Consider the following 14,275-nt stretch of genomic DNA (forward strand, 5'->3'; position numbering starts at 1 on the left):
GGCTGGAAACCTGGGGCTCAAAAGAGCCTCTAGGCTGCCTTTGAGGCATCTCGAGCTAGGAAAGATAACTCTTTAAAGCAGAGTTTTTCTTGTTGAACAGAGCTGAGCTTGTCCCCTGCTGACTCACCGAAGAAAGGATGGCAAAAATGAGGCACACTTCCAAAGGATATTATCTCTTCCTCCTCCTGGCCAGAAGCAGGGCTTGGAATGGTTTCCAGTAACTCCAGCCCCAATTCCCACGGCACGGGCTGACCTTGACCAGCAGGGCTGAAGCCAGTGTGTACACAGCTCTGCGAAGCCTGAAGCTCCGTGTGCGTGGGGAAGTGTCTGACACTTGCAACAGCTCATAAACATCGGGCTTAGAGCCTTTCTTATCCACAAGTCACAGCTGGCTTCCTCTGTCATGTCCTTGGCTTCCTTTGTCATGTCCTCTGAGAGCTTAAGGCTGACATTTCAAGAAATTCCTTCCCGGAAAGACCTAAGACTCTGGATCCAATTACCTCCTTGGTTGTCTGAAACCCTGTAGTCCTGAACATCTCCCTGCTCTGCCCGGACCATTTCTAACACTAGCAGTCCCCGCCAGCAAGCCTTGCAGAAGGTTTTTGCAACGCTACAGCAAGAGGCTTTGGTAGGGATGGGGCACAGCAGCATCCCTGTTATGAGCCTGACTTAACGTTTAATGTGCCTCTAGCTTAAAAACTTATTGCCACCAACAGTCACGGTAATAGAGTTGGAGCTGGATGGCTGGTACTCGCGTGCTCTGAGTGTTAGCTAATTCAGTTTTCGGACACCGTACATCGCTCCCTGTCTGAGCCCTTCCCTTTCTGGCAGAGCTTTGGAAACAACAAGTCTGGCTGCACCCCCAGGAGAAGCACAGGCTTTGGGAAATAAATAGAAATGGAAAATGAAAATAGATTTTGCTCTCTCCCCGCTGGGCGCTCTTTGGTTCTCCTGCTTGGGGAAGCAGGCTGAGTCCCGAGGTAGGAGAGTGTTTTAATTGCGAGCGTGAGAAACCTCGGTAGCAGCTTTATGTGAATCAAAACAGACAGCACAAGTGTGGCAGCGATCTCTGCTGCCCTCAGAGAGGCTCTAGCTGCAGACAGCTTTGTTTTAGCTGATGAGACAGGGGACAGGGTGTGTGTCTTTGTTAGCTGCCGAGCTCAAAAAAAACCTGCTTCGTGTGCGAAGTCCCTCAGCTTTGGGTGGTGGTGGTGCCTTACAGCACGTGGTGGAAGCTCCTTGAGGTGTTTCTCCTCTTTGCAGGGAAGGGGAGGCGTGCTTATCTCCGCAAGCAGAGGGTCACAGGCACTGGGGATGCTTTTACTCATTTCTGTTGTATGCTGGAACGGAGGTGACCGAGCTGGCTGGGGGTGACTGAGTGGTTCAAGCCCTGCCAACGTGCTCTTTGAGGAGAGCTATATCCTCATTCACTTCTGTCGTGTGCTCATTAGCCCAGCCTGTGACCAGCCTTTGCTTTTAGCTTTTGTTAAATCTGCAACAGGAAAGAGCGAATGTGTTAGAGCAATTGCAGGAGAAAGGGCTGGAAGGGGCTGCAGCTCCTAATGAGCCATGCATGCCACAAGGCAGGGACACTGATGAGGTCTGAGAAGAAAGATGGGGGTTCATTTTTGGGGGCAGGTCCAGGGCAGAGTGAGCACTGAAATCCCTGTAGACCTCTCTGGAGAGCCAGCCATCGTGGCAGAGAAGGCTCCAAGCAAGGAGGAAAGGCATCTCCCACGCCTCAAGCGTGCTTTTTGCAAGTATGTGAGAGAAAAATGGTGCACACATCTGTGTGCACATCTAAATGCCCATGGTGCATTCACACTGAGGTGCCATGCTAGCGGCTGGTGGCACTTGGCACGTCCAGCCAGTGATGGGAGTTAATTTGTGCAAAAGCCCCTGTGGGGGCCTCGATTAGAGCGAGTTACATCACTGGTGCTGGGGCAGGTCGTGGGTGAATTCTGCCCTGAAGCACGCTCCTCCTGTATTATTCATGGCCCCTCATGAATTAGCAATGGGCCGGGAAGGCTGCCTTCTCTTACTTACAGAGCTGCCCTTAAGTGCTGTGACAGCGGCTCTCCCGGCAGCCTTGTTTCATGAGGATATTTGTAGCAGAGCAGAATTTCACCCCCACTGCCTCTGAGCTCCCCCTGTTCACTGCCTGGCCCCTGGTACATGTCCAGCCACCTGATCTAACATCAGCTGAGCTCCTGCTTGCTTACGTGCTGTCCTGGGATGTTGAGGCTCTGTCCCCTGCTCCTGCCCAGCATCCAGCCCTGCTGCCAGCACTGACGTGGGGTCCCCAGGACAATGTGGGCTCTGGATTTGGGGCTGCAATGAAGCTGTGATGCCTGTGCAAGGCACTGACTATACTTATTGTGGTGTGCAGAGAGTGCCTTGTCAGCTGGATCCCACCAAATCGCTGTGCCAGTCTGCTCTGGCCTCTTAAATGTGGTGCTTTGGCCTTCAAGTCTCTTGTCTAGGCCTCGTACCTGTCTTGTGAAGGTTTGGTTGCTTGTGAAAGGGAAGCAATGCAATAAGGAAAAGGCGTGAAGTGAAGTTTAACTCTGTTTGTTCTAAAAATAAAAATAAAAACCAGATGACATCTTGTTCTATGAGGAGGATCAACCTGACACCGTTAGGATTAAAGTTCAACAGCCCTGGGTGCTGACAGAAGCTCCCTTCTCCTCCTGCTTTTGCAGTGCCGTTACAAACCCAACAGCAGCTGTGCATGTTTGGAAGGCTGTTTCCAAATCCTGTTAGTCAGTGGAATTAATTTTGTAAAAGCAAGCATGAATTTTGCAGTAACGCGTGGAACAGACCAGAAAAGCAGCTTCCCCTTGTCTGATGGGAGGGATCCAAACACTACGTGGAGCAATGGATTGATGTTTGGAGAAGCCCTTCTCTTCTGGGGTGACTGAGCTCACCTTTTCAGTGCTCAATCCTCTGCTTCCTGCTTTTTTTCTGCTTCATGGTTATGTGGGGGGCAGGCTTTTGTCCAGGCTTTCTCCTGAGACAGCCCCCTGAGCACCGGGGTCTCCCCCCTGTTGGGACCCATCCTCCTTGCATCTACACAGAGAGCCGGAGGGCTTTAAAATGTAAATGAAATGGTTAATAGGTTGGAAAATCGATAATAATAAACATTCATCGTATATAAAACGTATAAGTGTGTTTTAAATGAAGTACATTAAAGGCAGTGCTTTTTTCCTTTTCTCCCGGCCGGGTCAGCAGGGTCTCAGCACAGAGCTGTTTGATTTGATTAAAATGCATGATATCCTGCACATTAGCTCATGTCCTGGAGCCCTGGGAGGCTCTGTTTGTACACATTACTAAGGAGAAAAACTGCCAGCTTTGCTGAGTGCTGGTGCAGCCGGAGGTGTGCTTTCCCCAGCAGGGTCTTGGACCCCCACTGACATAGGATTTTAGGATGTGGATCAGTATTTTAGGGCGGTGTGAAGCTGCCTGCTCCTTTGCTGAGAGATGAATGCCTGAGGTGTCGGGGTGGCGTTACTGTGGGACTGAGCCATGGCTGTGCAGTCCTTGCAGTGAAAGATGTTGAGTACATGTGTGTTGACCTGGAAGATGTAAAACCTTGTTCAGGGAGGAGTGTGTGTGAGCACATGGATGCACAACCTCCATCTCTCCTGGAGCAAGAAGAGATGGGAACCATGTGCTCCAGAATACCCCATGGAGGAGTTTCTCCATCAGCTCAGAAGAGCCCTTTGCATCTCCCTGGTGCCCTTTGTCCTTGGGGAGCACAGAGCCAGGAGATCTCCCTGGTCCTCCTTCCCCACCCCACTGTCGTTTCTCTCTCTCTGCCCGTAGGAGACTAGAGAGGAACCTCTTTAACTGCAGCTGCGACATCCGCTGGATCCAGCTCTGGCAGGAGAAGGGCGAGGCCAACCTGCAGTCCCAGGAGCTCTACTGCATGAACATGGACACAGCAGTCATCCCTTTGCAGGAGATGAACATCACCCAGTGCGGTAAGGGGCAGCCCGTGCCGTGGGGGAGCCCTGTCCTGTTCTGCCCTTTCAAGTTGACCCCTTTACTTAGGGAAGCTGATGCCATAATATCTCACCACGTGGTCAAGAACAAGATGATTGAAGCTGATCGCAGTGGTTTGTGGATTAAAAATAGAGTATCAGGGTAAACGTGGGGCTGCTGTTTGAGTGCCTGAAGGTATCAGGGGATTTGGGGGATTTCCTTCACTATAATGACACTGCTTGACAATGTGCGATGCTGTGCTCGTGAGAACTGATAGGTTTCTTGTTGTTCTTCCTCTGACTAACAAATCCTAGAAATGGCATATTGATAAGAGGAAACATTCCTAGGAAATACATGTCTTTATCCATTTTCCTTGCTTTAATTTTTCAACTGCAAGCCCAGGTCTGTAGGGATGAGGCAGGAGTGACCATGTGTCTCTTTCTGCTTCCTGCTGATTAACAGAGTCCAGTGGCTCCAGGAGCAGCATGAGGCGTGTTCGATAGCTATCCCTCACCTTGTTCACACATCAGCTGCCTGTCTGGTATCAGTTTTTGCTCTGCTGTTGCTATTACTGGAAAGCATTCCTTGTAGTGTAAGGGGAAGGACGTGTACCTTCAACAGAACAATTAAACTGTCTATACACTAGCAGCTGTCAAACTCCGGATGAAAAAAGGAGGAAAAATAGAGGTTTTCTTTCTTTGATTATTGATCTGTGTTCTAGGAATTTGGGTTTGTTTCTTGCAGCAGTAGTAGACAAACAACACGCATTTTCATTTGCGTGACTTTTTATTTTTAATTTTTTTTCCCAAGTTCACGATGTCCCTTTACTAAGCTCTGGAAACTGGCCAAAGCGTGCCTGCATGGGGATGAACTAAAAAGATTTGAGAGAGCACTGTAATTTCCTCCCCAAATCAGAAGAATAATCTGTAAGGATTAGAGAGGGAAAAAAAACAAACAACTTAGGGATCAGGGATGGAAAGAGAGGTGACTCCAGCAGTGGTGGCATTAGACTTGAGGGGACACGAGGGTGATGATTTGGGAACACAGAGGGTCCTGTCTTTGGGTCAGCATGATGGATGGGTGATGGAAGGGCTGTTTGCCCTTCTTGCAGCCAGCTCTGTCTTGTTTCATGTTGCAAGGATATTTGGTAGTTGGGGCAGCAAGCAAAGAAAGCGTGTAAATCAGGGCCACCATAGATCAGTGAATCGCTGCCACCACTGAGGAAGAACAAGGGCGCCTTTTATTAGGAGAGCTGTGGTTATTATGAAGATGCATCCTTGGTCGTCTTCTCTTGATTATTACAAGTCAGAGGAACTCTGTCCTTGCCTGGAGTGTTGAGTACTCTGTGCCATGTCCCTAGAGGTAGGGACACTTTGGGTCCTTTCCCAGTGCATGCAACTTTGCCATCAAAAGTGATTGCCCTTGAAATCACCTTCGGTGGAACTAAAATATAGATAGGGAGGGCAGTTGTGTGAGGGGATGGGCAACCAGAACTGGGCACAACTTTTGGATTAGAGTCTAATGGGAGGGTCTGTTCAGCTGGTGTTTCTTCAGAGTTCCCAATATTTCCTGTCTCCATGCTCCCTCCTTCCCTTGGTAGGAGAATGCCATGCCATTGCCTCCTGCTGCTTCTTGCAAGGTGCTGAGGGCTGAGTTGGCACACAGCCTGGCAGGATTTGGGTCCACATGTACATGTTCTACAGCTAGCTGCAGCAAATGCTGCTCCACACCTAAGCACCTCGGTGTCTGCCCTCCTAGACCTCCCGGAGATCAGCGTGAGCCACGTGAACCTGACGGTGCGGGAAGGGGAGAATGCTGTCATCACCTGCAATGGCTCGGGCTCGCCACTGCCCGACGTCGACTGGACGGTGGCAGATCTCCACTCCATCAACACGCACCAGGTAGGGAATTAGGGACATCGGAACATGGCTGCAGCTGGGGGATCTCCACGTCCACGTGTGTAGGGCAGGGCTCAGGTAGATGTTGGAGAGTGCAATGGGAAACGTGGAACAGCCCCATCCAAAAGAAAATAGAGAGCTGTACCTTATCCAGATGAGAACCTAGGAAGCATCTGAAGGGCATTGCAAAAACTTCCCTCTGTGCGACAGGAAAGTGAACATGAGATAGCTTCATATCTCAGTGCTCCCTAATTGAATCTTAACTCATGTCTCCTCTAATGAAACTACCTGTTTACAGAGGTGTCTGCAATAGCTGTAGCTGAAGCAGGCAGCTAAGCAAGCTGTTCTAGAGACAAGCTGTGTTTATCAATGCTACAGCGCTATGGCTCTTCACCTCCCAGTAGTGCTTCTCATACGTAACGGTGAACTTAATCGGGTGAGGAAATGCCTCACCTCCCCCAGGTCCTACTTGTCCTTGAATTTTCAAGCCCTTCTTGCATTTTATGTGGAAACCGGGACCCTCACCTCCTGGGAGCAGGAGCGGGGAGGAAAGAAGCCACCAGCGGCTGATTTTTGCCTGTGCTTCTCTGTGATGCATAGACCAACCTCAACTGGACCAACGTTCACGCCATCAATCTGACCTTGGTGAATGTCACCAGTGAGGACAACGGGTTCCTGCTTACCTGCATCGCTGAGAACGTGGTGGGGATGAGCAATGCCAGCGTGCTGCTCACCGTCTACTGTAAGTAGTCGTGGCAAGGTTTTGATGATAGAGGCTGGAGGGGAGGGATGCCCTGAGAACCGTGTGAACCAGTTGCTACCTGTGGTACTCTGTTTTTTTGGACGAGAACTAGGAGCAGAGCACAGAGGTGGGTCCTTGTACGTTTCTCTTAAGGTCAGTACTCTGCAAAATTTCTTGCAGAAATGAGCACTACGCAGGCAGGATCCACAGAACCATGCTGGTGGTGGTTGTCTTGCCATCTGTCCCTTGGCAGATCCAGCTGATTGAGGAAAAGATGTAGAGGGGCTAAAACTCTCTTTACAAACACGGGGTTGCTCACCCTGATGCTGTGTGAGAGGTTAAACGTCACCCTTGCTAAAGCCAGTGTAAATTTTGCCTCTAATTTCAGGGATGCTATTGCTTCTTCCTAGATCTGCTCCTACAAAGTTAAACAGCACGCGCCGTGTAAACACACACGTGTCAGATTTCCACCGCTCACTCTCAGCTGCAAGTAGCGAAACTTTCTGTGTGCTTTCTAATATAACTTAACACAAACCTGACCTTAAGAGGAAGTTTACACAGCTTTGTGCTCTCAAGCAGCTGAGATTTACTATACGTTGCTGTGTCTGTAACATTTGCCCTTAATCTGTAGTTTGGAAACCTGCCCCCCCAATCCCCCAGCCCTGCTAGGCAGAGGAGACCACATGTGCTTCTGGCGGGTGTCGGTGAACCCATGTGGTCCATGTTCAGTGCGGGAGCCACGAGGTCCTGGAAAGACAGGGCAGTCAGAGGGGATTGGAAAGAAGAGAGCAGATGCTTTTCTTCTTTCATCTGCCTCCCAGTAAGTATTGATGGACTGAAGAATGGAGGTATTTAAAGTTGACATCAGCTCAGAGGTCAGCAGGCGGGTGTTTTTTGCACTGCGTTTTAGCTGCTTTTCCTCCCCATCTTAAACAGCACGATGCCAGTGCCTATTTTCACCCATGTAATCCTCTAAGCTGCTGACAGTTTCTGCTACCCCTGCTCTCATTGCCCAGACCCATCACTCAGGCTGCAATTTCACGCCAAAAAAGATCTGGGTTTCTGTGTGTAGGTGGATGCCTGTTTTGAATCATCCTTGCCAGGAAGATGTGAATAAGCCACATGCAGATCTAGGCTCGCAAATGGAGCGAGGTGGCTGGGACATGGCTATGTGGTTCAGGGTGGCTGGGGGGAGAATTTTGCTCTGCTCCCACCAGGTCTGTACCTTGCTCTCTTCTACCACCTTTACTGTTTGAAAAATGCATGACTTTTTTCCCAAAAATGGGGTCAAAGTTGGTGGATTTCTGCTTTCCCTTGTGGGTTACCTTTGCAGCTGGATGCTCTCAGGTAAATGAGAGGTTTAGGGAAGACCTACATCTCTGTGTCCTTGCTCTTTGCACTAAACTCTGTTCTTCTGGTCCATACTTTGCTGGTCTTGGGGTTCAGGACCTAGTATGTAGATGTCATAACGGGGGTTTCAGAAGTGGTGGAAGAGCAGCATTTGAACTGTTGGGGTGCCCGTGGTTGGGGGAGACGATGCATATGCAATAAATTGCAAGTGGTGTCTGCTTTTCTCTCTGTCCTACTCTCCTCGCTTTAATTAAAACACCCCCGGAGGGTGCTTGACGGGTGGGAACTCCTTTGGGATATTCAGGCAGTTGAAACCCTCAAGGACCGGCAGCCACTGGGGGATACTTGCTTCCACAGCTTATGAAATCCAAAAGCGCTCGTTGCGACTGAAGATCCCCCATGGGCACCTCACACACATGTACCGTGATGGCACTATGTGGTGGTGTCCTCCATGGAACAGGCTGCTTCCCTCTGATCCCCGGGGGGAAGGAGCGCAGCCATAGATAGGCGTGTGGACCAGGCAGCTCCAAGCTTCATTATTTCTTGTCTGGTGAAGTGATCAGCCCCGTGTTTAATTTGTAACCCTGTTTGCAAGCCCAAGGTTATGGTTCAGATCCTCCTGCTGGGGAGTGTTGAGTGGTTCTCATGACTTAGTCTTCCTTCTTTGCAGACATCCATGGGAGCAATAAAAGGAACAAGGGATTTTCGAGGCTTCACATTCAATAATCTTAATTTCCCCGGTGCACGAGGCTTGATGTGGGTGTTGGGTTGCTGTGAGCCTGCCATGTTTCTCTCTGCTAGATCCCCCCCGCATCCTAACCCTGGAGGAGCCGGTGCTGCACCTGGAGCACTGCATTGCGTTTGCAGTGCATGGGAATCCAGCTCCCACCCTCCATTGGCTGCACAACGGCCAGGTCCTCCGGGAGACGGAGATCATCCACATGGAGTTCTACCAGCAAGGGGAGGTCTCGGAAGGTTGCCTGCTCTTCAACAAGCCCACTCACTACAACAATGGCAACTACACCATTGTGGCCACCAACCAGCTGGGTTCAGCCAACCAAACCATCAAGGGACATTTCCTTGAAAAGCCTTTTCCAGGTGGGATATTCAGTTTATCTCTTTACGTTTTTTTTTTCCAATCTGAATATGGGACCAATCTTAATATGGTACCACTAGTAATCCTGACACCTAAATAGAGAAGGCCTGGGCAACCCAACCCAAGGTGGCCTTTCTCTGGAAGAGGTGACCTCTGGAGGCATCTTCTGACCAGTACTGTTCTCCTACAAAAATGTGCTTTGGTGTTGTAACTCTTTAATGTAGTGATCAATACAAAAATTAAGAAAGTTGGTGAAGAAGAATCAGCCTCCATTGAAAGTTCAGAGGTGCAGGTATCTAATCTGGTATCTGGCTGGGAGTATGAGAACTGACGTATATAACAGGAGAGGCACTGGGATAAATCTACCTTTTGTCAAGTTTTCAGCATCTCTGCAAGATTTTGACCCCGAGTACGTGGTTCACCTGAAACCTGCCGGCTGGGGTTGTGTTGGGAGTCCTGGTTCTCATCAGCCACGTGTCGATGAGGCCTGATGTGGATTGGTGTAGGAATTGAGCTCGCAATGCAGTTTAATAGCAGGAAATCCCACGTTTTGTTGCTTGTATCAAGAGGAAGAATTTGATCTGGAGCTTTGATGGAAGTCAGTCCAAATTGCACTGAGAGGCGAGAGACTAACTTGTTTAGATGCTTGTGTTTTGTAACATATTCTGCAATATATATATTTAAGATCTTTAGGGATTTCAGTGGGAGAAGGGTATAGGATTGGTTAATTATTTTGGATTTTGTATCAGCTCTGGGGACCCATAAGAAGATAATTTTTGGAGAGAGAGTTTTCTTCTATGTGGCTGTTGTTATAAGCTAAAGAAAGGAAACCCCTTTAAAGTGATGCAGATCTTTTTTTTTTTTTTTTTTTTTTTTTTTTTTTTTTTTTTTTTCTTCCAGCTTGCATTTGAGAAATGATTGTAGCTGGATGCAGCAGTGTCGGGATTGTTTTCTTTCCAAATATGACACGAGCAATTCTAGGCTGACAGGCCTACAAAAAAGGCGACAGCTCAATTAGTTGCTTTGCATCAGTTTGCTAGGCTTTCTCAACCAATTGTTTGGAATGCCCCAGCGCGCTCCCGAGTGACTTACAGCTTAAAGGCAAAAAAGCATTTGAGGACATGAAGATCCAGCTCTGGGGGGGCAGCGGAGACCTTGTGGCGACTTGTCTGCTCTGTAGGAAAGTGGAAGGTTTTTGTCTGCTCTCTGGCTTTGCAGCATCACGCTGGCCATCATGGGGTTAAGATCCCTGTGTGCTGCTGCCTTCAGGAATGATGCCATGAGAAAGTGGCAGCTCTAAATTGGCCCCTGCAGCCCAAGAAAATCCAACAAAATAGGACGTTTGCTAAATATAGAAAAATACCAATGGTAGTCTCATTTATTATTTATATCACACCATATATGTACACAGAATTTTCCCGCAGGTCAAATATCATAAATGCAAACCCAAATCTCTGCCTTGAAGATCTGACAATTGAACAAATGAGCTGATATGAATGGGAGTGGAAAATTTATATTCAGGCCTCAAGGATGATGCCCTGTATGGCTATCCAACCTATTTATGTTTCCTGCTGTCGGGAAGGAAGAGCAGCTTATGAACTGTAGGTGGGTGAGGTGAGGCACGGGTTTGCAGTGTCAGCTCTGCCAGGTCCCACCTTTGTGACTCCATTTCCCCATCTGTGAAATGGGGACAGCTCTAAGTAGGCGCTGGACCTCCAGAAAAGGGTGCAGATCTGCTGTTCTGGAGAGCTGATTTTGGAAACGGATCTGAGCCGTGCCGTGATGTGGAAGGCATGTTAATGTCTGAAGCACCTCTTGTGTCAGAGGCTCCGGGAGAATCTGTTTGTGTGAAATATAAGTAAAACATTGCCCTTGGCGCATCGTCACCCACACCTTGTATGTGTTGTTGGTGTGGAGTGCTTTCAGACTCTGAACCATCTTCCAGCAAGAAATGACCCATTTCTCGTATTTCTTTTGATCCAAAGTCCCAGGCTGTTCCTCACCCTGGTAGACCCTGTCAGCACAATCCATGCTGTAATTTACTTTACTTGAAGTTCGTTGCTCCATCCGCTGCCAAAGCTGACATTAACACTCAATGCAGCTGACGCTTATTTCCCGTTTGAAGGTAGATTCCTCCAGAAAATGCCTCAAATTGAAGGTTCCCTATTGTGATTCATTCAGGAAGCTTATTGCCTATAGCTATTCAAACATGCAAAAATTTTGCTAAAACTATCCAGGATGGGGATATTAGGCTTAATGAAAGCAGGACCTGGAAGGCTTATCAGCATGGAGAAAGAACCCATGACAGTGTTTTTTTAGAACCCCCTGATGTTCAACCTCTAGTTGGTACAAAGCTGGATTTTGCTGCCTGGGTTGGGAGAGAAATGTTTTATTACAAACTGGGTGGGAGATGTCTGTTATTCCATAACCTGCCTTTCTGCCTTGTTGTGGCTCTAGGAGCAAGGACAGTAGCTCCCAAGGCAAACTTGTGCCATTTCCAGTAAAAATCTCACTTCATGTTGTCATTGGCATCTCTACCATAGGCTGCCATCTCCCTGTTTAATCCACAGAGGTTGGTCTGCCTACCTCCCCCTTGATGAATGTTCCGTTCTTTGGCAACTTTTCACAGAAGTCAAGTTGACTGAAATTTCTTGTTTATGTTTTATGCTTCACAAAACAGGGAGGCTTAAGTGGGGAAAAAAAATAAATATTGCGGGTTTCCGCTGAGTTTTAGTCCAGCAAAGAAAAATGGAAAGAAGAAAATGTAGAGTCAGCGAATGTTTTATGATTAGACTGTCTGTGTTAGATAAAAAAAAAAAAAAAAAGAATTCTCCAAATAAAGTGTTTCTTCCTAATTAATTATTTCTCTTGCTAGGAAAAGCCAAGACAAGTTGTTTCTGCTTGACTTGACACAAAAATATTTTTTTTCAGTTCTTTTCCCCCTGTTTTGGAAAGCCATGTTTGTCACCTGGGGATTGCTTCCTGCTTCCCTTCCAAACCTCACCCGTATTTCAGCCTGAGCTTTTTCTCATCCTTCCAGGAGCTCTCTGCCAGCAAAGCTGTGTAAACTCCAGTTAATATCAGGCTCAATTTCTTACATGGGCAAGTGAATTGAGAGCTGACGTTGTTCTCATACTATGTAAACTGAATGTCACTGGGAGCTTTAGACCTCATCGTCGGAGCCCTCAGCTGTCTTCGGAGCTGAAGGGGCTTTACTGAATAGTCTGGAGCAGTCAAGTGGCTGACACAAGGGGCTGGTGTGGGGAAGAGGCAGCTTTAGGACAGACACTGCCTCTATACATATCCAGTACAGACATTATTAGCTTCCAGCAGTGATTCAGGAGGCTTTTGAGTGAGCCCAGGAAAGGTCTCCTGTAACCTTCTGCCCCAAGCTGGGCTGTCCTCCGTGGGAGCTGGTCCTTGTCCCCGTGGGACTTTGTCCCTGGGTGAAGACTGACAAAATCTGCCTTTACCCTCACCTCCATCCAGCTGAGCACAGGTTTCTGCTGAGCTTTGCTTGCTTGCTGGAAGCTGAGCCATTTAGCAGAAGTCCCACACAACGTGCTGCTGATTGTCCTCCGTTTTGGCATTGCTGTAGCATCCTTCTTCTCCCGTCTCAGCCCGAGGCCCCTGTGTACTCTGTTCTGACCCCTGGGATATTCTGCTGACATGTCTGCTGCAATTTCCAGTTACAGTTGCCCCAGAGGATAAAAAATGAAATGTTTTGGTTTCCTGGGCTCTTGGGGTGGGTAGAGTGTGTCTGGGGGGGGGGGGTGGGGGGGTGGGGCTGGGAATGAGGCTGCTTTCCCTTTGCTGTGCTGCTAATTGTATTGCTTCTCTCTTTGTCCTTTCCACAGAGAGCACGGACAACTTTGTCTCAAGTAAGTGTCTTCCTGCACTTGGAATATTGTGGGAGTTTTTAATTTTCTTTCCCTCCTGTTGTTCTGCCTCTTATGTGCTCCTGGAGGAAAAATCAGTGAGTCAAAAGCAAGTTGAGGCTGAGGTCACACAAAGCTCTGGCTTCTCCATACATGAGCAAGATTACTGGGGGGTTCATCTGGGGTGTCTCCGGAGTCCTGTTTGCTTCCCATGAGTGAGGTCCTGTAGAAGGACCTTGTGTATCATGGCCCACGTTCAATGTGCCGTGTAATATGGAGCAGGATGAGAAGTGGGACTGAATTTCCATTGTGTTTTCTCCACGTAGTTTTTCCTTTTTTTTTTTTTTTTTCCCCTCCCAAAATGATCCAAGTAATTGTTTCTTTAGACCAAGTTCTGCTGAACTTGCTATATTTTAGCCCTACTTAACCCAGTAGATTTCTAGGAGCTGGCTCAGTGGGAGGCTACCCACCCTAGAGGACCAGGAACCCCAGTGTTTCTCAGTTGTAAGGTTGGAGTGTCTGTGGGAGTCTCACTGAATCCTCTCTTTGGTGTTTTGGTTTCAGTCGGTGATTACGAAGTGAGTCCCACCCCACCCATCACTGTGACCCACAAACCAGAGGAGGACACTTTTGGGGTGAGTCCCATCCTCTTCTCACCAGAACAGCTCTGCATGTATTTCTCATTAATGACGGCTCAGTATTTACAGACCTCTGCTGTTCTGAGACGTTTGCAAGGCAAAATCTCTTCCTTTGTGATTCAAGACAACCAACAATCAGAAGGATTTTATGACTTGTGTCGGGCAAGCAAAGTTCTGATGTGAACCATGTGAGCCTCCTGGGTCTGCAGTGTGGAACCAGGCAGCCCTTTGAAAATCAGGCATCCTGTGAAGCTGCTGCTGGCAGGTCAGAAATTCGTGCTCTGAGAAAGTAGCACCCAGAGAACAAACAAACAGCCGGCCGTGTGTTTCATACTATTATCGAACTGTTAAGTCTAGCCCTGTGAGGGACTCGGATTTAGCTTGGTTTAAATTTGTCAATGCCAGTTTGCCCTCCCTCCTGCTCTGTAGGGTACGCCAAAAATAAAAAGGAAAGAAAACCCATGGCTTATCAGATCTCACCATTGTCTTTCTTTTACAGAATCCAGGTAGAGGAAAAAAAAAATAAAAAGGTGTACAAGTTTGGAAAAAAACACATTATATAATTGTTCTAGCTATATGAAAGTTTTAAGATATTGAAATCCACGAAGTGTTAACAGAATGAGCAAAACACAATTCCCCTTGGTTTCAGTTCTCATCCAACTGAAACGCTCCTATAGCTGAAGTGGAAG

General features: G+C 48.0%; 1 protein-coding gene across 4 annotated transcripts in view; it reads left to right on the top strand.

Moving 5' to 3' along the window:
- The window catches only part of NTRK3 (neurotrophic receptor tyrosine kinase 3), a gene marked incomplete at both ends in the record, with an annotated part of 190,721 nt that overhangs the window by 46,025 nt on the left and 130,421 nt on the right, over positions 1-14,275 (top strand). For 3 of the 4 annotated variants that reach the window (XM_084293285.1, XM_084293283.1, XM_084293286.1), the window contains 6 exons: positions 3,826-3,983; positions 5,743-5,885; positions 6,483-6,624; positions 8,776-9,072; positions 12,928-12,951; positions 13,513-13,583. In XM_084293285.1, the coding sequence (XP_084149411.1) occupies positions 3,826-3,983; positions 5,743-5,885; positions 6,483-6,624; positions 8,776-9,072; positions 12,928-12,951; positions 13,513-13,583 (835 nt within the window). The remainder of the gene's footprint in view (positions 1-3,825; positions 3,984-5,742; positions 5,886-6,482; positions 6,625-8,775; positions 9,073-12,927; positions 12,952-13,512; positions 13,584-14,275) is intronic. The other variant, XM_084293284.1, reaches the window with a different exon arrangement.

The sequence above is a fragment of the Netta rufina genome (assembly GCF_964035555.1).
Source record: "Netta rufina genome assembly, chromosome: 11".
NCBI lineage: Eukaryota > Metazoa > Chordata > Aves > Anseriformes > Anatidae > Netta > Netta rufina.